Genomic DNA, 25,137 nt, shown 5'->3' with positions numbered 1-25,137 from the left:
GTCAGCTAAAGTCATACCCATCCGGAAACCTGGGAAGGATCCGTCCTCTCCTTCAAATTATCGACCAATCAGCCTTCTCTCAGGGTTATCAAAACTGTTCGAAAGAGCACTCAATCACCGGCTCCTAACATGTGCCGAAGAAAACAACCCGTTACTCGAGGAACAGTTTGGTTTTCGGAAAGGTCGTTCGACCGTCCACCAGCTGACTCGAGCAACAAACATTCTCAGACGGAACAAGTCTGTTTCGAAAACATCTACCATGGCGTTGTTGGACGTTGAAGAAGCGTTCGACAATGTCTGTCATGGTGGCCTGGTGTTCAAATTGCAGCAGTACGGTCTTCCAATCTTCCTAGTGAAGATCATAAACAAATATCTATCAGACAGGACGTTCCGAGTCTCTCTGAATGGCATCACATCGGATGCTTTCAACATCGGTGCCGGGGTTCCACAAGGAAGCATCCTTGGCCCCATCCTATTCAACCTGTTCACCTCCGATATGCCGGCTCTCCCTGATGGTGGATCGTTATCTCTGTTCGCAGATGACACATCCATCGTCTACAAGGGTAGGGTCATCGGAGCTCTGACTGCCAAACTTCAGAGTGGTCTGGACGTCCTGTCTGAATATTTCAACAGCTGGAAGATCCGTATCAACGCGGCAAAGACCCAGGTCATTATCTTTCCACACTCTAAATCTCCTAGACTTGTTCCGTCGGAGAATAACAAGATCTGCCTGAACGGCACAGTAATGGAATGGTCCAAAGAGGTCGTGTACCTCGGGCTAACACTAGACAGCAAATTTCCTTTCAGGGAGCACGTTGACAAAACAAAAACCAAGTGCAACATCTTGATAAGATCGTTGTATCCACTTATCAACAGGAAGTCAACCATGTCCCTGAAAAATAAGCTTGCTGTCTACAAACAAATCATCCTTCCTGTAATCGAGTACGGTATGCCAATCTGGGAGAGTTGCGCAAAATGCCATCACCTTAAACTCCAAAGGATCCAGAACAAGATTCTTCGGATGGTCCTAAACAGTCCCCCGCGGACTAGAAATTCTGAGATCCACCTCCTGGCTGGAATTCAGACATTAGAAGAACGAAGAGTATTCATCCTGGAAAGGTTCAGAGACACCTGTCTGAGATCAAATCACCAGATCATACGTGATCTAGCACGTTAGGTTAAGTTATACTCGTAGTTAGGTAGGTTATCACTTTTTTTCAATTCAAATAAAACACATCCCCAAAGGGATATTCTGTAAACTAGTTGAAAAACGCAAATATTAAATAAGAAAATCAAATTAAACAAAGATGAACAGCCAAGTAGGCTAATCAATTAAAATGATAAATCAATGTACTACCATAATCAACAGAAATAAACATAATTTTACTACTACTACTTTTACAGCGCATATGTACTAGATTTTTCAGTTCCGACAAATGTTGAGTGTACCGACCGATTCATAAACATTTCCATTTTTTTCCAACGCAACATCAACGGCACCAAACGACGAACCTGCTTCAACTCATCACCCCAAGCAGCCTTAACCGCACACACCACCGCGTGTCACCATCCATCCATCCACCCATGCGAAAAAATGAAAATTCAAGAAAAGGAGGGGTCCATCCACCGTGTGACGCGGCACTTCTGCGCGACGACCGACGGTGACTCAAAAATTAAAAAAAAAAATAACAAAAATTTGACACAATTTCAACCTGCTATCCGTGACGAATCGACGAGGATTTCTGTCTTCGGTTCGCTCTCTCCGCCGTCGTGGGGTTTTTTAAAACTTCCGAACCGATCCTCTCCGTCGAAAAAGGGTATGACGGACGGTTTCGCATAAGCTCCGATTCCAACGGCCGACTGAGCAAAGCTTTTCCAAGTGGGAGAGGAATTGAGAGTTGAGAGCGGCGCACGCTTCACCGATTGCACACGAGGTTCCCTTCTCGTCGGTCGGTGGGCCGAAGAAAGAAGAAATTCAACCAACGGGTTCGCTCGCTGCTCGGAAGAAAGTCTGCCGTCTTGTCTCTATTTTTTTTTTCTCGGAACTGGAGGAATGTTTTTTTTTGCATCGAACCACGCGGAGAAAGAGAGCATAGGTAGCAGGTAGCAGCTGTTCGTGTGCTAGCTAGCAGTAGTCGCCACTTTTTGGGGTCCGTTTTGTGGACCGTTGGGGGCTTTCCTACAAACAGTTCAACAGTGACCGCGGTACGAGCAAGACGTTTCTCTTGCTCTTCCCCCCAAAAGGAATTCGGAAACGACTACAACGACGTCAAGTGAAAACTGTGCACCGGTCCCGCAAGGAGAAACGGTAGCTTGAACGAAACCAGCCCGCAGAGTGTGCCAGAGTACAGGGCTTAACTAACGGACTCGTTCGCCAACCCGCCCCCCTTCATTCCCACCCATCCCTCGCCTCGAACCAGTCGAGGTCGTCCTTCGCGGCTGTGGTGACATCAATATCGGTGCGGAGTTCAGTGTGCAGAAACCGGATGTAGGCGCGCACGCTCGCGCACAAAACAGCAACAGTGTGAGACAAGTGAGAGTGGTCACCAAATTGGATTAGCAAGTCCGCCGAGACGGGAAACGGTGTGTGAGATCGAGTGGAAGCGCAGGAAAAAAAATTGTTTGATCATTGGAAAGTGACAAAGTCGGGTGGTTTTGAAGAGCGTGCTAACACGTTTTTTTTTTTGTTTGGCTCGTAAGAAGAAAGCGAGAGAGCACCAAAGAAACAGTGTTACTGTGGCAACACCTTGTTTGGATAGTTGGAAACAAATACAATTGCGGGCAAACGTGAGGAAAAATGTGAAATTGGTGACGACAAGTTTCAAATTGTAAAGGATAGAAGAAGAAGCAAAGTGAGGTGACAAGTTTTTCCCGCCGATAAGCGACGAACCCGACGATAAGAGATTTTCGTTCGCGCAGGATATTTTTGGGCTGGACTGACGTTGTCGTTCATTTTGGGGAAGAAGAAGAAGAAAAAGAATAAGGACACTGGACAACTGCTGGAAGTGCGAGAAAGTTGTACGCTGAATACGAAAGTGGATTACCGTGCTAGCAATGACACGTCGTAAGCACATCTACCAGCTCCTGCTGGTACTGCTGGGAGTTCTGGCAAGTGCGCAGGATGCTTCCGAAGGTAGGTTTGATTGGGTTTGTTTTCGAGGGGGCATTATGGTTTTTTTTTTTAAAGGTGAAAACGTGTTTTGTTTTGCCTTGAAATCAACTTTGCAGTAGAGAAAGGTTTTTGAATATATTTTCGATCGATTACTCAAATATTTGAAGTGAAAGATTAAGTTACTCAAAAATTTGTTTTTCGAATTTTTTCAGATAACACATGATTTAAAATAAATTTGAATTGTTTCATCAATTTGATGACAGTAAAGTAGTGGTGGGCACATTTACGTTAAATCTTTCATTATATGCTAACGAATTAATGTGTCCCGTTAAATATGAGAACCGTTAATGAATTGATTAACGATCGTTTAATTGTGCTTCGTTGAATTATTCGTTGATTTTATATTTGTGGATTTGTGTACTAGGTTTTAATCTGCTATGCACGTTATACTAGTTAATGGGCGATTAAAGACGATAATTTTAATTAATGGAGCTATCACCTCTCTGCTTGAAAAAGAAAACCAAGAGTAACATTTTCTGGAATGTAAAAATTACTAAATTTAAAATCCGGAAAAAAAAGTAAGAGGTTGTATCCAAGACACGACCGTAGATTTGACGTAGGATTACGTGCTCGATATCAATATTTGGCAACTGTGTTAGGGAAACCCCTTTTTTTGCAGGCAATCAGTGATAATTTTGATCACCATTGCAGCAGTTGAACATTTGTGTAATTTTCAATAGTGACCTATTAAAAATTAATAAAGTGTTTATTTAATCAGATTTGTAAAAAAAAATCCAATCGATTGGCTTGTTTAGAATTAAAATCCATCCACTATTAAAGGAGCTATAAGTGGTCAAAATCTGACCACTTTTCGTAACGCAGTCGATTTTGGATTTTTGAAATTGTACCCCCAATATGTTGCCGAAAGATGTAATCCTACGTCAAAGTCTGCTGTCGTAGTAATGACACTGAGTGTTCTTTACGACACAATCATTGGATTTATGTTTAATTTAAATGTATTAAGCACCACCGGGAAAACTTCAAAAATTCCGGAAAACCCGGGAAATTGCTAATCGAGATGTACTGGTCACCATGACGTATGTCCAGAAGCACTAGAAGTGGGTGAGCCATGTCCTCAAGGCAATGTCTCACCCATGATTTTATAGAGAATCGAAGCAAACACAAAGAACCATTTGAATACATTTATAAATTCCGATTCATGGTTTCAGATTAGCTATGTTCAAACACATTGCTTCACACCATAAGAACTGTTCTAAAATAACTCCGGAACCCTAACACGGTTTATTGAAGGAGAGCGAAGCATTATGGAAAATTACCTGCATCTTTCGGAACAGTTGCATAACTTTCAAGATCCTATACGTAAAATGGAAGAGGCCAAGAAATGTTTCACGAGCGATTCATAAACCCTTTAGCGTCACTTTAGAGACACAGTTAAGCAGGCTTTGATAACTCAAGACGAGGATGAAACTTTATTTCAAACTGGAGAACTTGATCAGCATGAACACAGAAGAATACATGAACTGTACAAATGCTGATCACCTAAATCAAACCATAAAAGTATCAGGTTCTTTCGTGTAAAATGTCTTGTTTTTCGTGCTGAGTACCAATGCTACTGACGCCAGGGAGGCAGCTCCCACACCTGGACCCTACCTATCGACCCATCAACTCATAGACCGGGGACCAACGGCTTTACTTCCCTTCCGAATGAAGGCATGATCAAAGATGTTATGCCTCAGAAAATTCCGGTGGCACCGACTGGGATTGAAACCAGGCCCTTCAAGTTGGGATGGAATTAGAGATGGGCGATCCGCTCCCGAGCTGTTCTAAAGACCCGATTCACTAAAGTGAGCTGATGACCCGCTGTTCATTTTTTTAGAAACCGCAGCTCATCAATCCGTCACTTATAGCGGAATTTTTCAAAAAATCACGCATTGCTCTTTTACGCATTGAACAGTCACCGCGTAAACCAAGATGCCCGCGTAATTCAACATGTGCCTACGATTACACGATCTTAAATTTCTACTACTACAAATACTATCCAATACTATACCTCTCCTCCCATCATTCTCTCCAGCTTATCAGCTCAGCTTCGGATCTGAATCATCGGCTCGATTGATTCACTGACATGACAGCTCTCAGACCCGTCCAGCTCTTCGGATCCTTTTTCTCTCGATTCTTCACGATTCAGCTCCAGATCCGGATCTGAGCTGATGATCTGGAGCTGAAACTGAGAATAGTGGGAGCAATTGTGTTGGAGAATCAAGGTGGATTCCGTCCTGAGCGATATTTCACGCACGGGGCGATATTTTACGAATGTACGAGAGGGAGAGAAGTACTAGTTGTCTCTCTCATTCCAACGCAAATTCTGCTCATCTTCACTAATGCACGCTCAGATCTCAATACATCATTAGACTTATGATATCAGTGATCTGATGAGTTGCGGTTCCTAAAAATGAACCACGGGTCATCAGCTGACTTTAATGAATCGGGTCTATAGAACAGCTTGGGAGCCCATCTCTAGATCTGAGCTGATGATCTGGAGCTGAAGCCATCATCAGAACTAAAATCTCTATGTAGACTGGATTGCATAGCTTGAGAAAAGGCGTAACATCGTGTAATATGGCTTATATCATGTAATTTAGGCTGTCTTGCAATGAGTACTCACGCATTTAGTTTTCACTGGAAATCCTATATATGAGTGCTTATTGCAAGACTATAAGCCATAGTCTGTACGGGGTATGACACGATATTGATCATATCATCGCGTGTGACATACACGGAAAGAAAAAGAATCAAATTTTGGGTTCATTTCACCCAGGTTGTCAGTTCCGTGCGCCAACTCAATTTAGAGTTATAGCACCTACTCAATTTTGAGTTGTTGTCATTCACTCGCATGTAAACAGGATTACTTACTTTTAAGTTGTTTTCACTCAACGTCAAGTTCAAACTACTCAAAATTCAGTTTTACACAACTTACTCAATTTTAACTTGGCGCACGGAACTGTCAAGTTGGGTGAATAGAACTCAATTTTGGGTTGTTTTGCTCTTTCTTTACGTTTTTGACAGCAACAAGAAAGCAAGTGAGTGGCATCAACTCAAAAATAAGTTTAAAGAACTTAACCGTTGAGTAGTTTTGGTTCTCCGTGTAGCTCTATCGCATACATTTTTTGCATTTGCTGATATGTTTTTGGCACATTTTGGTTTACGGTTGTTCAGGTGTTCAGTAGCTCTATTGGTTTATGCTCACTAAAATCCCGTATTTCTTTTCTGATTTTGAATTTGTGTCAAAATGTCTATAATTTCAAGGTGAGCTAAAGAGCTATTCGAAAGAATCGACTCCCTTTAATGAGATGGACGCGTCTGATCCGCTCAGCCAGATGAGCTATGTTGCCCATCTCTAGATGGAACATAGTTTAATCGATGCTTTGTTGGCTGGTTTACCACCCATATACACTAAAATAAATTACACTCCTACTCCAATGAAAACTTAAAGAATCGTGCAATAATCAAAGCCTATTGATCTATTAGCAGATAATCGTGGCATTGAATAATCTATTAAAAATTAATCGATTATTTTAGCAGATAATCGGTTAGCTCGATTAATCGAGTTGTAATCGGACATCACTAACGATATTTATGTTATAGATCTCTAGGGTTGTAGATCTCTATGTCTTAGATATGTGAGATCTGGGAAACGGTTTTGCACTGAAAACGAACCTCACTCAGAATGTGAGTCACTTATACTCATTCGTGTGGATAAATTTCTAAAAGTGTAGGCTACTCATTAGACTGATGCAAAATTTGAAATTTTTGCTCCACAGTGTTCAAACGGTTTCAAATCAGGTCCTGATTAGCCTCCGAAAGTTTAAACTAATTTGATAAGAAACTGACTTGGCACAAACCATTTGAAGTTTATATGGAAATTCCTATGGGAAAACAAAACTTTTTGATCATTGTCTTCTAGCCTTTTTACATATTGTACTGTAAACTAATTCTATCGCTGTTCTTCTGTTTTATCAGCTACAACTTTGCAGAAAATCGTTTTTCAGCCAAATGTCAAATTAAATAGTTATTAATTGTTTAAGAGATTGATAATCTTATGGCAAGATTAAGCAACTGTATTGTGGGCAACACTGTATTCTGCAGTCTCACATAGTAGCCATGATTTTTGCCCTCTATTCTACGCGCCATAAACACCAATGTTGCCTGCTGAACAGTTGATTGAGCATAATCATAAGACATCAGTGACTTGAATCATTAATAATTTTTGTTCCTTACATTTGATCGAAAAGTGGTCTTCAACAAAGTTGTAGCTGAGAAAATTTTCAAAAAGCTCAGCTATCATTTTCTAAAGCAGAGTAAACTGGTGAATTCTGAGATAGATATGAAGCGAAATTATGGTTTCTTCATAGTAATTCCTATATAAATTTCAAATGGTTTGTGCCAAGTCAGTTTATCACTAAATGAGTTCAAATTTTTGGAGGCTAATCAGGGTCCAATTTGAAACCGTTTGAGCACTGTGGAGTGAAAATTTCAAATTTTGCATCAGTCTACTGCTCATAATCTGAGTGACCTACGCTTTTGAAAATTTATCCAAAATTCCAAACATTTCTGAAGATATTCAATACTTTGAGAAGTGATTCCAAACTTTTCATAAACGATTCAGTTCTTTTCGAAGTGATTTAGTTCTTGCGAAAGTGATTACAAACTATTCTGGAATGAATTCAAAATTTTCTGAAGCCTTTCAGTACTTTCCAAAGTAGTTCCTAACTCTTCCGAAGTGATTCAGTGCTCTCCTAAGTGATTCCGATAATTTCTAAAGTGATACAGTACATTCCGAAGTGATTCAGAGCTTTTTGAAGTGATTCAAAACACTCCTGAAGCTTGTGAGTACTTTCCAAAGTGATTGAAAACGTTTCTGAAGTGATTATGTACTTTCCAAAGTGAGTTCAAGCTTTACTTAAGTGATTCAGTACTTTCTGAAGTGATTTCGTACTGTTATGAAGCGATTCAGTCCTTTTTGATGTGATTTCGAACATTGCTGAAGCGTTCCAGTATTTTCCGATGTTCTTTCTGAAGTGATTCAGTGCATTCCTAAGTGATTTAATTGTTGTTGAAGTGATTCAGTTCTTGCGGAAGTGATTACAAACTTTCTGAAGTGATTAATTACTATTCAAAGTGATTTCGCGCTTTTCCGAAGTGATCCCAATCTTTTTTGAAGTAATTCAGTACTTTCTAATCTGTTTTAAAACTTTGTTAAAGTGATTCAGGACTCCCAAAGTCATTCGGTACTTTAAAAAGTGATTACAAAGTGCTTTCCTAGGTGGTTCCGATTTTTTCTGAAGAGAATCCCAACTTTTCTGAAGAAGTTCTTCAATACTTTGAGAAGTCCAAACTTTTCTAAAGTTATTCAGTTAACTGTTATCGAAGTGATTTAATACTTGGGGAAGTGATTACAGACTTTTCTGAAGTGGTTTCAATCGGTTATGAAAGAATTCATACCTTTCTTGTAAAAGTAAGCTTCCAAGCTTTCCACAATGATTCAATACTGTCTTCGGTAATTCCCTATGTTTCTGAAGTTATTCAGTGCTTTGAGAAATGATTCCAAACTTATCTTAACTTATTCAGTTCTTTTCGACGTAATTTAGTACTTGCGGAAGAGACTACACACTTTTCTGGAGTGATTCAGTACTTTCCCCGAACGGAATAAAAAATTGTCTGAAAGCAAGAAAACCGACCGAACGACGGTACAAAGGCACCCCGGCTGAACCAGCAAATCAACCAGCAACAACCGACCGAACGACCGAACGACGAGCAAGTGAGCCTCTCCTTCTTTTGGAAGCGAGAGTTCCCAAGCGAGCCCTCTGTCGTTCGACGGTAGCCAAGGCAACCCGGCAGCACCAGCAAATCAGCCAAGCAACCAACCGACCCAACGACGCGCAAGCGAGCCCTCTCCTTCTTCTGGAAGTGAGAGTCCCCAAGCGAGCCCTCTGTCAACGGTAACCAAGGCAACCACCGAGTACCGAGCCTACTACGATCGAGAACTTGGCACGGAAAGCCCTCTTATTTGAATAAGTAGCGCAATTCAGCCAAATCTCGAGTAGGATGATGCCAAGCTACGACAAGTTCAAGCTTTACTTCAGTGATTCAATACTTTCCGAAGTGTACTTACAGTACTTTTTCTAAAGCGAATCAGTCTTTTTCGATGTGATTTTGAACATTCCTAGAGTATCCAAGGTGATTCCGCGCTTTTCTGAAGTGATTCCAATATTTTTATTTAAATAATTCAGTACTTTCTAAACTGATTTAAAACTTTGTTAAAGTGATTCAGGACTTCCAGAGTGATTCGGTACTTTGAAAAGTGATTACAAACTTTCCGCAATGATTCAGTGCTTTCCTAGGTGGCTCCAATTTTTTTTTCTGAAGAGATACCCAACTTTTCTGAAGAAGCTATTCAATACTTTGAGAAGTGATTCCAAACTTTTCTTAACTTATTCAGTTAACTATTGTCGAAGTGATTTAGTACTTGCGGAAGTGATTACAAACTTTTCTGGAGTAGTTCTTATCGGTAATGAAAGAAATCAAATCTTTCTAAAGTGATTTCAAGCTTTGTTAAAGTGATTAAGGACTTTCCAAAGTGATTACAAACTTTCCGCGATGATTACGTGCTTTCTTAGGTAACTCCCAATTTCTGAAGTTATTCAGTACTTTGAGAAGTGATTCCAGCCTTTTCTTGACTCATTCAGTTCTTTTCGACATGATTTAGTACTTGCGGAAGTGATTACAAACATTTCTGGAGTGATTCAGTACTTTCCCCGAACTGAATCAAAAATTGTCTGAAGCCTTTCGGTACTGTTCAAAGTAATTCCCAACTCTTCTGAAGTGACTTAGTACTCTCCTAAGTGATTTCGAACATTTCTTAAGTGATTCAGTACTTTCTGAAGTGATTCAACCCGTATTTGAATCGTTTCAGTACCTTCAGGAGTGATTCCGATCATTTATAAAGTGACTTAACACATTCTGAAGCGATTCAAAACACTTCTGAAGATTGTCAGTGCCTTTAAAAGTGATTAAAACATTTCTGAAGTGATTATGTACTGTCCAAAGTGAGTCCAAGCCTGGGGGTGCGACATATCTAAATCTCAATTTAAGATCAAAATCTCACTCTAGCGAATCAATCTACGAAAAATCTTTTATCAGCTCTTGCATCTAAATCCATCTACTCGCATTGTTCGCCACCTTTTGGAAGGAAATCTTCAAAATCTTCTTAAAATTTCTTTATATCTACTAAGTGTTCGAGTATCTCTCAACAGCACAGTAACATTTTTCTGCATCTTAGATAGAGTCGCCTCTTAGATAGAGTGAAATCTTTCGGTACTTTCCAAAGTGATTCCTTACTCTTCCGAAGTGATTCAGTACTCTTCTAAGTGATTTCGAACATTTCTAAAGTGATTCAGTACTTTCTGACGTGGTTCCAGACTTTTCTGAATCGTTTCAGTACCTTCAGGAGTGATTCCTATCATTTCTAAAGTGATACAGTACATTTCGAAGTGACTCAGTACTTTCTGAAGTGATTTAAAACACTTCTGAAGCGTTTCAGTACTTTCCAAAACGGGTCAAAACTTTTCTTGAATGATTATGTACTTTCGGAAGTGATTTCGAACGTTTCATAAGTGATTCAGAATGTTCTTAAGTAATTCAGTACTTTCCAAAGTTATTCCAATCTTTTATGAAGTGGTTCAGTCCTTTTCGAAGTAATTCAGCACATTCCGATTCTGATTCTGAAGTGTTCCAGTATTTTCCTAAATGATCCCGAACATTCCTGAAGTGAGTAACTGCTTTTCGAAGTGATTCAATTATTTTCTTAAGTGATTCCGAAGTGATCCCAAACTTTTATGAAGCGATTCAGTACATTCTGAAGTGATTTGAACCTATTCAAATGTGATTAACATCTTTCCGAGGTGATTCAATTCTTTTCTTAAGTCATTCAGTACTTTTCGAAGTGATTTCAAACTTCTTAAAAGTGATTCAGTACTTCCCGAAGAGATTTTGAACTTTTCAGAAGTGACTCAGTACCTTCCGATGTGATTCCATACTGTTCTAAAGTGATTAAGAAGTTTCCTAAGTGGTTTAAAACACTTCTGAAGTGAGTCAGTGCTTTCAGTACTTTCCAAATGAGTTAAAACTTTACCGCAGGGATTCAATACTTGCTGAAGTGTACTTACAGTACTTTCCAAAGTTATTCCGGCCTTTTCTGAAGCGATTCAGTCCTTTTCGATATGATTCCGAACATTCCTGAAGTGTTCCAGTATTTTCCGATTGAAGTGATTACAATCTTTGTGAAGTGATTCAATACTATCCACAGTGATTTTGCGCTTTTCTGAAGAGATTTCAATCTTTTTTGAAGTAATTCAGTACTTTCTAAACTTATTTAATACTTTGTTAAAATGATTCCAGACTTCCAAAGTGATTCGGTTCTTTTAAAAGTGATTGCAAACTGTCCGCAATGATGATGGGCTTTCCTAGTTGGTTAGGATTTTTTTCTGAAGAGATTCCCAACTTTTCTGAAAAAGTTATTCAATACTTTTAGAAGTCCAAACTTTTCTTAACTTATTCAGTTAACTATTTTCCAAGTGATTAAGTACTTGCGGAAGTGATTCCAAACTTCACTGGTACTGTTCAAAGTAATTCCTAACTCTTCAAAAGTGACTTAGTACTCTCCTAAGTGACTTCGAACATTTCTAAAGTGATTCGGTACTTTCTAAAGTGATTCCAACCGTATCTGAATCATTTCAGTACCTCTAGGAGTGATTCTGATCACATATAAAGTGATATAATACATTCTCATGTACTTTCCAAAGTGAGTCCAAGCTGTACCTAAGTGATTCAGTACTTTTCGAGGTGATTTCGAAGTTTTTTTTTTTATGATTCAGTACTTTCCGAGGTACTCCGACTTTTTCGATGTGATTTCTGAAGTGATTCAGGGCATTCCTAAGTGATTGAATTGTTTTCTTCAGTGATTAAGTTCTTGAGGAAGCGATTATCAACTTTCTTAAATAAGTCAGTACTTCCCGAAGTTATCCCAAGCTTTTCTGTAGTGATTCCAATCTTTTTTGAAGTTTGTCAGTACTTTCTGAAGTGATTTCAAAATGTGTTACAGAGGTTCAGTACTTTCCAGAATTATTCGATACTTGTAAAAGTGATTGTAAACTTTCCGCAATGATCCAGTACTTTCTTAGGTGATTCCGAATTTTTCTGAAAATATTCCGAACATTTCTGAGGTAATTCAATGCTTTCAGAAGTGATTCCAAACTTGTTTTTTAGATGATTCAGTTCTTTTAGAAGTGATTTAGTACTTGCGGAAGTGATTACAAACTTTTCTGGAATTATTCAGTACTTTCCGAAATCAACCCAAAATTTTCTGAAGCCTTTCAGTACTTTCCAAAGTGATTCCTTACTCTTCCGAAGTGATTCAGTTCTCTTCTAAGTGATTTCGAACATTTCTAAAGTGATTCAGTACTTTCTGAAGTGGTTCAAGACTTTTGTGAATCGTTTCAGTACCTTCAGGAGTGATTCCAATCATTTCTAAAGTAATACAGAACATTCCGAAGTGATTCAGTACTTTTTGGAGTGATTTAAAACGCTTCTGAAGTGTTTCAGTACTTTCCAAACTTTAGTTTAGTGATTATGTACATTCGGAAGTAATGTCGAACGTTTCATAAGTGATTAGCGGATACTATACTGGCGTCCCTCTCCATCAAGATCTACAAACGGTACTTCTGGACATATTCCAAAGATGTGCTCTTTTGGCTCAGTGAAATATTAGAATCGACCGACGTCAACGAGTGGCGATGGGTCCCAACGAAGCAGAACGTCGCTGATGAAGGAACAAAGTGGACACGTAATTCAGTACTTTCAAAAGCTATTCCAAACTTTTATGAAGCGATTCAGTCCTTTTCGAAGTAATTCAGTACTTTCTGATTCTGATTCTGAAGTGTTCCTGTATTTTCGTAAGTGATCCCGAACATTTCTGAAGTGAGTAACTACTTTCCAAAGTGATCTCAAACTTTTATGAAGCGATTTAGTGCATTATGAAGTGATTTGAAACTTTTCAAATGTGATTAACTACTTTCCGAAGTGATGTGATTCAATTATTTCCTTAAGTCGTTCAATACTTTCCGAAGTGATTCCGAACTTTAAGGAAGCGATTCAATACTGATTTAGTGATTTAGAACTATTCTCAAGTGATTCCATACTTTTCTTAAGTGATTAAGTACTTTCCGAAGTGATTCGAAACTCTTCTGAAGTCAGTGATTTCCGAAGTAATTCCAAACACTTTGACACATTTTCTTTGGGTGATACTAAACTTTTCAAGGTGATGCAAAGTGCAAATGAGTGTTGCAATCCTTATTCATGCGAGTTCATACCTATTGTTCTTTCCTTTATTTAACGTCGGTCTCTGTTCCGCAATCTAGTGCCAATCACCGACGGACATCGATTGCCATCCATTGACGGCAATCGAATGTGCAGGAAGGCAGCTTCCACACCTGCGTAGGTTATCGCACTCATTCAACACACATGAGCCGGGTCCAACGGCTTTACTTCCCTTCCGAAGGAAGACGTGAACCAGAGATTTTTATGCCTCAGAAAAATCCCACCGACCTCGGCTGGGATTGAACCCAGACCCATCGGGGTGTTAGAAAGCAGTCACGCTTACCACTACACCACCGGCGCCGGCGAGTCCATACCTATGACAGGTAGTGTATATTTTCAAGGAAGATAAAACACTAGACAAATTTTCTGAACATTGCATAGTGTCCTAAGTAACATTGATCGATTCTCTTTGTATTGAGCCTTACAAATATACGAACTAGATTCTATTCGTCGACTTTCTCTTTCGCTAAAAACTTGTCGTATTGGATGCGATATAAAAGATTCTTTTATCGACTGTGTGTGTGCTGAAAATACCTGTGAATATTTTTACATGGCCATGGGGATAGAAAGAGAAAGTCGACGAAGAGAATCTGTCAATGTTACTTAGAACCTAATGCAATGTTCAGCTTGAATTGCATTTAGTTTTATGCTAAATTTAAGCTTGGAACATTTCCACAAATCCGGGAAATAGCTAATCGGGATTTGCTGGTCACCATGCCAATTTGAAAAATGCTTATGCAGTTTTAAAGAAACTGCAATTTCTGCTAAATCGCTCATTTGATCTAGTGAACCCTTCGGCCTAATCACATTCGGTCAAATAGCATTGGACATAAAAGCGTTCGGCCTAATGGCTATTTCGAAACCTGGATACGCCCTTGTTTAGATCCACGGGCCAACATAGAGATTTTCACGTCCGATTGTATTGGTGCGATATGTGAGAGCGTGTTAGTGAAAATCCGAGGAAAGTACATAACAAATCCTGGGGGGGGAGGTGACTGTCAAATACGAATAATCGTCGCATAACTGGTTCCAAACGACAACAAAGCCATAAGCAACGATGGTTTGTTGATATTTTGAACCAAATTCACATATCGAATATCAATGAGCGTAAACAGGTCAGGCCCAGTAAATGTATCGTCTCTTTCGTTCTCCGGCTGATTAAATAGATGACGAAGTTTGACGTCACACTCCTTAAACCGTTTAAACAGCGGGAGAACGAAAGAGATGACAAACTCAATGAGCCTTACACATTTACATCTCATTGATGGATTTTCAGTAGGCTGATTTGACTGCACATCCCACCCCTGAACAAAATGCTGTCAAACTCATTTTGACAGATCTGATTTCGTACGCTTTTTAGGTTAGTCAGAGGAAAACAACTTTACACGGCGATGCACCCCCTAGTGTGCGTGCGTTAAACGTCACTAGTCTCTATTACAGCCATTTCCCCTATGTGATCTTATTCGTTTGCGCTTTGTCGATGGCTTGAATCCTCGATTAGGTACTCACGAATCAAAATTCATCCACACAATCCAAAGATGCACTCTCAAATCTCAAAGCTCTTCAAACATTGAAACACAGACGCGTGTGGTCTCCATAGTATGGCACGATGACATTCGCACCGAATCCAAACCTCCAAACTGACGTCGGCGTCGTTGCGTCGTCATCAGCCCAGGCCAGAGCAATCAACCACCTGCTACTTCCAATCGATAAACGAACTTTTAAGGGCACCCTCCCAACGGGAACCGTCCGACGAATTCAGGTGAACTGGCACATTTCTGACTAAAGAAGGCACACGCGCTCTTCGGGAGGACCACGTGTGGCGGACTGTGCTGCGCCCGAGCCCGAATACTGCCGGAATAGCTGTAGTTTCCATTTCCCGTCTCTTGGCCAGCGTCTCAATACTTCATCGCATTGCGTGATCAAGCTACTATCAAGCCAAGTCGGTAGCCGTGCGGCGGAAAACCGGTGATGATTTGATTATTTTCTGGCTCTTTTCTCCTTTTCTCTAAATTCAATTGATCGATTTGGATTCCACATCAGCCCCAGAGCCCCAGCGGCGCACTCTCGTGAGACCTACTTTTGACGGTCTGCTGGTTGGGCTAGCTGTTCTTGAAATTAAACCAAATTTATTTGCGCGCGCGCGCGCGCGGGGTGTGAAGATGAAGCCATTTGTGAGTGAATTTCGAAATTAAATGTCCGGTTTTGTTTTCCGACATTTTCCGGCTACTCCGGAATCACTGAAGGATGGACACCTGCGCGCGAAGATGGCTGCGTAGCGTGATTCGGGAAAATGATGTTTGCTTTTTTTTGCGGAACGGGAACTGGGCATGCGGTTGTCAATGGTTGTGTGTTTGGTTGTTGAACTGTGATTGAGAAACTGAATAAATTTTCCGATCTGCAGGAATGCCGGTCAGTTCCATTCCTCAAACAGGTTAAAAATAAAGTCTCTGATTGAACTGCCATGACGCTACCAATTATCTACACCTCAGCACAGCAGATTGCAACCCTCTCGGCGTGTTGCCGATTCCGATCCACATTTCCCCCTTAACTAATCTCGGTAATATTCATTAGAAGCCCCATATCGTAAAACACACTCAAGCGTGGCAGCCAGCCCACCAACGCCGAGTGCGACAGGAGAGCTAAGGAATTTAGGTCAAGGCTTTGCCTGTTACCTACCTACCTAACGCGATCCGCGGAAATAGGGAAAACTAGAGCATCCGTCGTCGTCGTCTTCGATTGCAGTAGAACCAGTTTTCCCCCACTCTTACTGGAAGCGAGTAAAACTAATGATGCGTGCTCGAGAATGGTGCGACTGAATGAGGTCTTGTAGTAAACTCACTCCTAAATCGCCAAGAAACCTGTTCTTAAAGAGCCAGAAATCTCAACTCAACTAGGACTGATAAGACCGGACTGCGACGGGATCGGAACCTGTTGTTCAATGCACCGGGAGTGAGTGAGTGAGTGAGTGTGGGCATATAACAGTAGTAGCTGGCATCAGTGGATTTGTGCTAATTCCGATGCTGCTGCTGCTTCCCGGCCTGGAAACTCTCTTGACTGGATGCAGTCAGTCAGTGTGGCAGACGGGCGTGCGATGGAAAGCAAAAAAAAGGTGCTACTTTCGAAGAGGAGTGCGAGCAGGTTGCTTCTTACTCGAGTAAGAGTTGTGCCTTCCAGTATCTACTAGAAATTGTGAGCGTATCAAAACATCTTCCTCTAGCCTGGAAGAGCTACTCAAATAGTCTATCGGCAGGGAGAGGGCAGAGGACAGCCCAGTGGGAAGAAATGCTTGATTTGTATTTCGCACTGCACGGTTGATGCAGAAATTGTGCAAAATTGAACTGATGGTGTGGTGGGTTTGCGATTTGCCGGGGGAAGAAGTGGATGAGGATCCAGTTAGGTGGATATGGGGTTGGGAAATATGGAGCTGAAATGATGCTTAGCTAAAAGAGAAGATGCTATCAGTATTGCTTATCTACAAGTGATAAAATAAACATTGGGGCGTATTGATATGAGATGATTAATTGCTTGACAGCATTTAAATAGGGGAAATGGCTCTAATGCTGGCCTATGGATCTAGGATTGGGCTCATCTGCTATTTATCAATTTTATCTAGATGAACGCGTCATTGGGACGGTACTAATGGATATTTTTGGTCGCTATTGAAAATTTAGTCGATTGCTGAATTTATGTATTGGCCCAAATTAGGGGCATTTATGCCAACATTACATCCATTTCCCCTATGATCATTTAAAACCGTTCAAATTCTTGAAATTGGAAGAACAGTAAATCTAAGCAGGTAAAGAACAAATTCCCAAGGTTTAATCTAATCATGGTTACATGATGATAAGATACCATGCAAGTACCTAAAGATCAACTACGTCCAACTATGGACATTTCGATGTGTATCCTATTTATTTTTTAAATCAGCGAACACATACATGATTATCTACTAAGAAACGCCAAAATATAGAGACCAACGAAACGGGAGGATCTCCGGGCGCTGATGATGATCTACGATCTCCTAGGGTTTATCGCACATCTTTTAATTGTCCTAAAAGTGTTTCTGTTGGAGATTTGGAGAACGCCAGTTGGCTAGAATGATCCAATTGAAGACTTGCAGTTCGAGAAGTGGCTGAAGTGGTTGGCAGTATTCTCGGAGATGAGACTTGTTGAACTACCTCGATTTTATCGATCATTGACGTCAGTAGAAGCTAAAGTAGAGATGCACACGTTCGTCGATGCAAGCGAAAATGGTTTTGCGGCAGTAGTTTACCTCCGAAGTCCACTGAAGTTCCTGTCCATCCCACGGTCCGAGCTACAAGCAGCGCTACTTGGAATTTCATTAGCGGATACTATACTGACGTCCCTCTCTATCAAGATCTACAAACGGTACTTCTGGACAGATTCCAAAGATGTGTTTTGTTGGCTGGCATCGTGGCTTTTCGGGTCAGTGAAATATTAGAATCGACCGACGTCAACGAGTGGCCATGGGTCCCAACGAAGCAGAACGTCGCTGTTGAAGGAACAAAGTGGACACGAGTACCTGATTTTCCCAGCGATAGCCGGTGGTTCCGTGCGTCAGATTTTCCTAGCTTCAAAAAATCAACGGATGAAGAGCTTCGGCCACACCTGATTATCCACGCAATGCAAATGGATCCGATAATACGTGTGCAAGATTATTCCAAGTGGAACCGATCTTTCTTCCTCGCTACCACCATGTTACACGACTTATTGTCTCCGACACTCATGAGACCATCAGAACCGTACCACACTTTTCAATGAATTTCTTCAGCGCTACCGTAGTTCTAGGCTGAAAGCGACTTACTATATGCCATTCGGTAAGATTGTCAGCAGTGTAAGAATGAGCCAGCAAGACCGCAGCCGCCAATGATGGGTGATCTTTAATTTACATGGGGGTGGATTATTTTGGTCGGATACTAGTCTCGGTGGGCCGCTACTTGTCTCACCACTCGCGCCATCCACCTGCAACTCGCTCACACACTAACCACGGATTCTTGTGTAATGGCAATCCGGAACGTCATGGCTAGGAGGGAAGTTCCCGCTGTTATCTATAGCAACCGTGGGACAAATTTCCTCTGTTTCTGTTTTTATCATTTACCATCACACGCAAGGAGTATCACTTCAATCCAGTGTAGATGAATTGCGTTTGTTTTGAAAATCTTCACTGTTACGTACGAGCGAAATGAACAAATGAGTTCATTATACATCAACGAATACACGTGTGTTGATATTCTCCAGTGCTTGATTATCCAACCCTAATTATCAAAATCAGAAATGGTCCTCAAAAGCAAAATAATCAAATTCATTTGGATAAATGATTATTTTGAATATTGTCGACTCCAGAGTCTTAAACCGGGATTTTATTATCAGTTCAGCTTGAGGCAATAATTTACCATCGGTTTGTGTGTACAAACTAGACACGACACGTCATTCAGCGCTATATTTAAGTAAAATGAAAATAATCATTTTGCATTTGATCCTCAAAATCATACCCACCAAGATGAATATTGACAACAACGGAGGCGATAATGAACATCCAACCACGAATGAAGAAAAACAAATCGACAGTGAGCATGCATAAGGGCGTATACGGGATGATCGATTCTCTTCATCGATTTTCTCTTTGCATTGCTACAGCTAAGCGAAACAATTTTCTAGAATTTGTTCAATGCAAAGTTGTAACAGGTTGTATTGGCTATCAAAAGCAACAGCAAACGCACCGAGAAACGTTAATTCTAGCGAGTTATTACCAAAAGAGAAAATCGACGAAGAGAATCGATCATCCCGTTTACGCCCTTTTGCATGCTCACTGTCGAAATGTGGACTACGATTAGGATTGGGCGATCTTGGATCGATCTTTGGAAGATCAATATTTTTCATCTCGAATTACGATTTTTTGGATCGATTCTTTGTCCACGAAAAGATCGAAAAAACTCGATCTCTTCCTTCGATCTTTTTGATCTTCAATAAAAAAATTGATGTTAAATTGTTTAAGTGTATTTACATCGAAAAAACGATTTACTCCCACCACAGACTTGTAAATTTAACGAAAATAACGTCAACATCAGCACCGCTCCCTACAATGACGTCACTATTTGCGTTTCCGATATTTACGAATACAGCAACATTTGATGGTTTGGGCTACCTCCCTCCTGTGCTTATTGCTCCTCACCGTCACGTCAACATTAAATTGAATATTATATTGGAAAGAATTTCTTGGGGTACGAACGTAAACAAGTATATTAAAATAAGAATCAAAAGATCGATCTACCAAAGATTGATTATTTGGTACCGATTGAATCAGTGGATCGATTCTAGAGCCAAATATAAGATCGATCCGTCAAGATCGATCTTTCTCTGAAGATCGCCAAATCCTAACTACGATGCTCATAGGTTGCCTTGATCAAGAGAATGTTGTTACACTCAAAAAATTTCACACGTTTGATCGAAGTGTTTGAACACTTGATTTTTGAAATGCACAATCACATTTACTCTAAGTGTATTTAACTTTGGTTCAATGTGTTATACACGTTAAGTTCTAGTGTTTCAAACATTAAAATGTTGAAAATCTTTCACTATCTATTCAAGTGTATTGCACATTGAATCACACTATACTGTTCACAACAGATCTAGTCTAGTCTAGTCTAGTCTACACATACACAGCCAGTACTTGAAAGAATCCTGGAAAATGATAGAAATACATCTATCATTTTTCTTGTCATTATTAATGCCTGCTGCACATCAAGGATGTGAAACAAATAATAAAGCGGCCAGGCCTACTGTGTAGCGTTTAGTTAATTTTTGTGGAAGTGAATGTTTACCATGTCTACTTAATAAGTATAGACAGTGGTTAACATTTAATCCACAGGTAATCAAAGAGCGGGGACATACCGTACCAACCGCTCCGTATGCAAGATTTGAAAATAGGCTATATAAATCGTTGGGAGTGACAGAGCTAAGAAAGTTAATGTACACTCCTTGGTTGTCCGATCTCCTGGGATGGAACACAGGTATTTACCCCTTGTGTTCGAGCGTACAGTCCTCCCTCCGTACAAGCGTGGACGGCACCGCCCACCCACTGCCATCCCTCAATCGATCCAGCCGACCTCAGTCGAAGGACAACAGAGAGCGGTGTGCGGACGTAACCTATACGGAGGGAATGCTGTATTCGCCTAGGTTATAGCGCCCTTGCTCGCTATTCGTTATTCGCTGTCTACAATGAGAAGAAACAATGCATGAACTTACAACACGCCCCGCATACACGTAGTACCGATATAAAATGTATATTGGTACTGCGTGTACACTTCCATCATCAAAGCAATTCCTGCTTTGTAGATGGCACCTATTTAGTAGGATGTCTCCTAAAAAAATAGGATGTCTAAAATCCATATGATGAAAGCTAAGTCTCATCCGAATCAAATGATTCCAAATGCTACGGATTCATAGAAATTAAGTTTAAATAGATAAAAGTAAAAAAAGGAACAATCTCACCAAATCAGTCCAAGTTAATCCTTTGCAAGCAGCTCTGTCACGTTTGGTGTAGTAGTTCCGATCATAGACCCGCCTTACGGGGATCAAACCTCAGGTTTAATATAGTCAATTGCTCCTAGACGCAAACACGAAGCGACCGCTCATAAAATCATACAACGCATGAATAAACTGAACTTAAAAACTATCACTCGCGATGCCACAAATTTCTGGAGCGGGAGCATAAGCGAAATCTAATTACAACTTCACAAAAGTCGAGAAAAAACGGAGCAAAAATTGACGGCTGAAAATTTTCCATGTCTTTCTTCGAGCACAGCACACTACGATCCTTTCACACTATACTGTTCACAACAGATGGATTTAAAGTGTTTTGCATTTCAATACGATGTGAATTGCTTGCTCAGAATGGTAAACATCGAAAGGAAGAGTTGTGACTTTATCCTATCAACCACGCCTCATATATGAAAACAACCGTGGCACAGTGAGATCTAACGAAGACTCCGGCAGCAGCACACCCCAACCGTCCATGATCGCATCCCAAATCAGACCCATTAAAAAGATATGTGAAAGCTCTGGCCTCTGGCAGTTTTGTTTTAATATTTGTCGATTCATTTTAAGAGTCGGTAAAGTAGAATATTGTAGAATATTGAACTATGATGTGCACAGCTATTGATATCACCATATGAGGCACATAGAATCCAAGTGTGTCACAAATCAAATCCATTGTGTTCAGGCATGATTCATAGCATAAGATTCACACATGAAATGGATGTGTTTCACAATAAGCGCAAAATGATGATGACGTGTGGAATTTTTTGAGTGTATGTCAAAATTCAGATTCATGCAGGTAGTTGGTCTATCTGTTAAGGTTGTCTTCATTTTCAGCTACGTTGAGTGTAGAAGGAATGGTTTTTATCAGCACTGATGGAGCTACTCGACCATGACAAGCTAGCGAACGAGTTATCACTTTGGGTCGCGCTCATCCTAGCTAAAGAACAAACTAGCAGACTACCTAGCGACAAAGTGCTGCAGAATGTGTCGAAAATATCATCAACTCGCGACCACTGATCGACATTCCTGCAGATGACGATGAACCGCCCGTTTTGACGCCCAAACATTTCCTTCTGGAATCAGCAAAGGGCTTAAGGTCGTGGGTTCCCATCGATGACAGTCCTGCGATGCGGATGAACTGTTGGGCTCAGCCTCAGATCATGGTTGACATTACGCGTAGTACGTTTACACCAGCGAAACCAATAACTATTGAAGATATCGTAGTGGTCGTCGACCCGAAGCTGTCCCAAAATTGTTGGCCTAAGGGTAGAGTTATTGCTACGCATCAAGCTCCCTACGGACAGGTACGTTTGGCAACCGTACAAACAGCGTCTGGTGGAATATACGAGCGCCCGGCGGTTTCATTGGCTGTGCTCGACGTTGGTGTTAGGACGAATACGCTATAAATTGCATCTGATGAAGCACCTAAACACGGTTTTTCATAAGAAATAAACTTCCCATATTTCCGTTTGCTCAAATTTGTATGAACTTCTGAGACTGATGCAAATAATTCATCGATTGCCGTTTCTTCATCTTTGCTTTCATATTTAATTGCGGGGGTTGTAAATTATACTTGTTCAGGATTGCAAATTTTCACCAACAATGACTTTGCAGGTTTGAAAATATTAGTTCTACAGACATCTTTCAACACTGAGCCGGTGATACGACCACTTCGAAAGATTCCCCATCATTTAGAATAGTCGGTAGTGAGAGTTTCTATTTCCTCCAGCATTTCAGGATTATTCCGAAGATCTAGGAAAAGAACTATGGTCAATTGCCGCAAAAGCAGCACAGTCTTTGTTATATGGCTAATATCGTATACAAGCCGAAGGTTGTATTCTTCGAAGTGCTGTTTCACTCTTGTATCTTCAGAACAACTCGAGCACGTAAAATCCATATCATCTTCAGTGCAATATTGAGTCTTGCCGCTACAGCAAGACCACCGTTCTGAATCGATGAAAGTAAATCTCTGTGTGATCAACAAAGCAACCAGTGCCTTGTGGTTATGCTCCAAAACTGTTGGTAGAAAGTGGGGTTTGAAACCAACAATGACAATGTGGATTTACACATCAGTAATCCGTCCAAAAGTAACTTATGCTTCGTTAGTGTGGTGGCCAAAAACGAAAGAGGCTACCGCACAGAGGAAGCTGGCAAAACTACAACGTATAGCATATATTGCTATAACGAGTGCGATGCGCAGCACCCCATCAAAAGCGTTAGATGCAATTCTCAATCTACTGCCCTTGCATGAATACGTGCAACTAGAAGCGGAAAGAAGTGCTCTAAGGCTCAAAAGGTCTAAAAAATCATGCCTGGTGACCTGGTTGATCACCTAAGCATTTTACAATACTTCCAAAGAGGACCAGTGATGAATATGAATGGAGACTGGATGAAACAAACAGGTGCAGGAATCTTTGGCCCTGGGACAAATATTTCAGTAGCGATGGGACATTGTCCAACAGTGTTTCAAGCGGAAATCGTGGCCATACTTGAATGTGTAAGTGTTTGCCTAAGGAGAAAATATAGATGTGCAAATATCTGTATTTTTTCTAACAGTCAAGCAGCACTAAAAGCGCTTCGTGCTTACAAATGTACATCAAAGATTGTCTGGGAATGTATTCTCTTGTTGCGACAGCTGTGCAAACAGAACTCAGTACACTGATATTGGGTTCCAGAACCATGCTGTGGAATATCAAACTGTACGGTAAAAATGGAACTCAAACGCTGGGAAGAACAAAAGGTGATGGCCAACTGGATGGCCGTCACGAAATGCAACCAGTCGAAAAGAGGTATAACTCCAAATGTAACACATACCAAAAAGCTCTTGGAGCTCAATAAACGGGCTCTTAGTATGTACACTGACCTAGTAACTGGGCACTGTCCGAATAGATATAATTTGAAGAACATTGGTCGGGTTCAGAGCGATATCTGCCGTTTCTGTAGCATAGAACGTGAAACCTCGGAACATCTGTTCTGCAGTTGCGATGCATTACACAGGCGTAGATCTAAATTTTTTCGTAGTGTTATCTTACAACCTAGTGGAATTTGGTCTGCTAATCCTGGAAAGGTAGTTGGTTTCATAACCCATATCATACCTGACTGGGAAAGGACGTGTCCAGGCAATTAGCTGTCCACTCATTAAATGGTGGTTAGCTTGCATGATACGAACAGTAAACAGTAACCCCCCCCCCCCCCAATCTCTGCATCAAATACATAGTAGTGTTCTCTGACGTGCTAATCTTTCGGCCGAATTCTATAGCACGAACTTTCTGATTTAGGTTTTCCGTGATAGAAACCGGTGACTTTTTCCAATATGCTGGAAGGTCAGTTACGGCTAGCTGAATATGATAGCTCAAACATTAGAATATGTACTATATAGGGGAAATGTCTCTAATGTTGGCCTATGGATCTAAGATTGAGCCCATCGCTAAAAATCTGCTATTTATCAATTTTATCTAGATGAACGCGTTATTGGGACGTTACTAATGGATATTTTTGGTTGATTTTGAAAATTTAGTCGATTGCTACATTTATGTATGGGCCCAAATTAGGGACACTTAGGCCGACATTACCTGCATTTCCCCTACATAACCTGATTTTTTTTTCACCTTCTTCTCAAGCACATCGAACACCATCCAATGCAAATAAAGTTGGTGCAATGACGCTGCAAGCTTCCGAAATTCCAATAGCGCAGTCACAATGCGCAGCTAGGATGCTTCCACCTGATTTTACCAAGATCCAAGGCCGGGGCGGTTTCTCATTAAGTGCAAAGGAGTGGTGGACAACTCCCCGAACAACATGTATATCGTTGACTAGTTGATTCCGACTCCATTTCTTTGGTACAATTCTTTGGATGGCCAGAAAATGGATCCGGGTCCAGAACAAGAAACTGATATATATGGGCGAATGACACAGTTAACGGTACATCTTTTGAATTAGTTTGGACGGCATACGGATCCAACTCGTAACACAAATTGATTTTCTGAATTTCCCCGATACCGTTCTGC

At 40.7% G+C, this 25,137-nt stretch overlaps 1 protein-coding gene across 8 annotated transcripts in view; it reads left to right on the top strand.

Annotated features, from left to right (window-relative positions):
- The first annotated feature begins 2,976 nt into the window (after positions 1 to 2,976).
- The window catches only part of LOC135707152 (uncharacterized), a 193,673-nt gene continuing 171,512 nt past the window's right edge, over positions 2,977 to 25,137 (top strand). For all 8 annotated transcript variants that reach the window (XM_065228888.1, XM_065228887.1, XM_065228886.1 and 5 more), the window contains exon 1: positions 2,977 to 3,133. In XM_065228888.1, coding sequence (XP_065084960.1) covers positions 3,055 to 3,133 — 79 coding nt within the window. In that variant the 5' untranslated portion in view covers positions 2,977 to 3,054. The remainder of the gene's footprint in view (positions 3,134 to 25,137) is intronic.

Source organism: Ochlerotatus camptorhynchus, unplaced genomic scaffold, assembly GCF_037179485.1.
Source record: "Ochlerotatus camptorhynchus isolate MF236.1 unplaced genomic scaffold, CSIRO-AGI_Acam_v1.1 ptg000304l, whole genome shotgun sequence".
Lineage (NCBI taxonomy): Eukaryota > Metazoa > Arthropoda > Insecta > Diptera > Culicidae > Ochlerotatus > Ochlerotatus camptorhynchus.
This window is presented reverse-complemented; position numbering and strand designations above follow the sequence as displayed.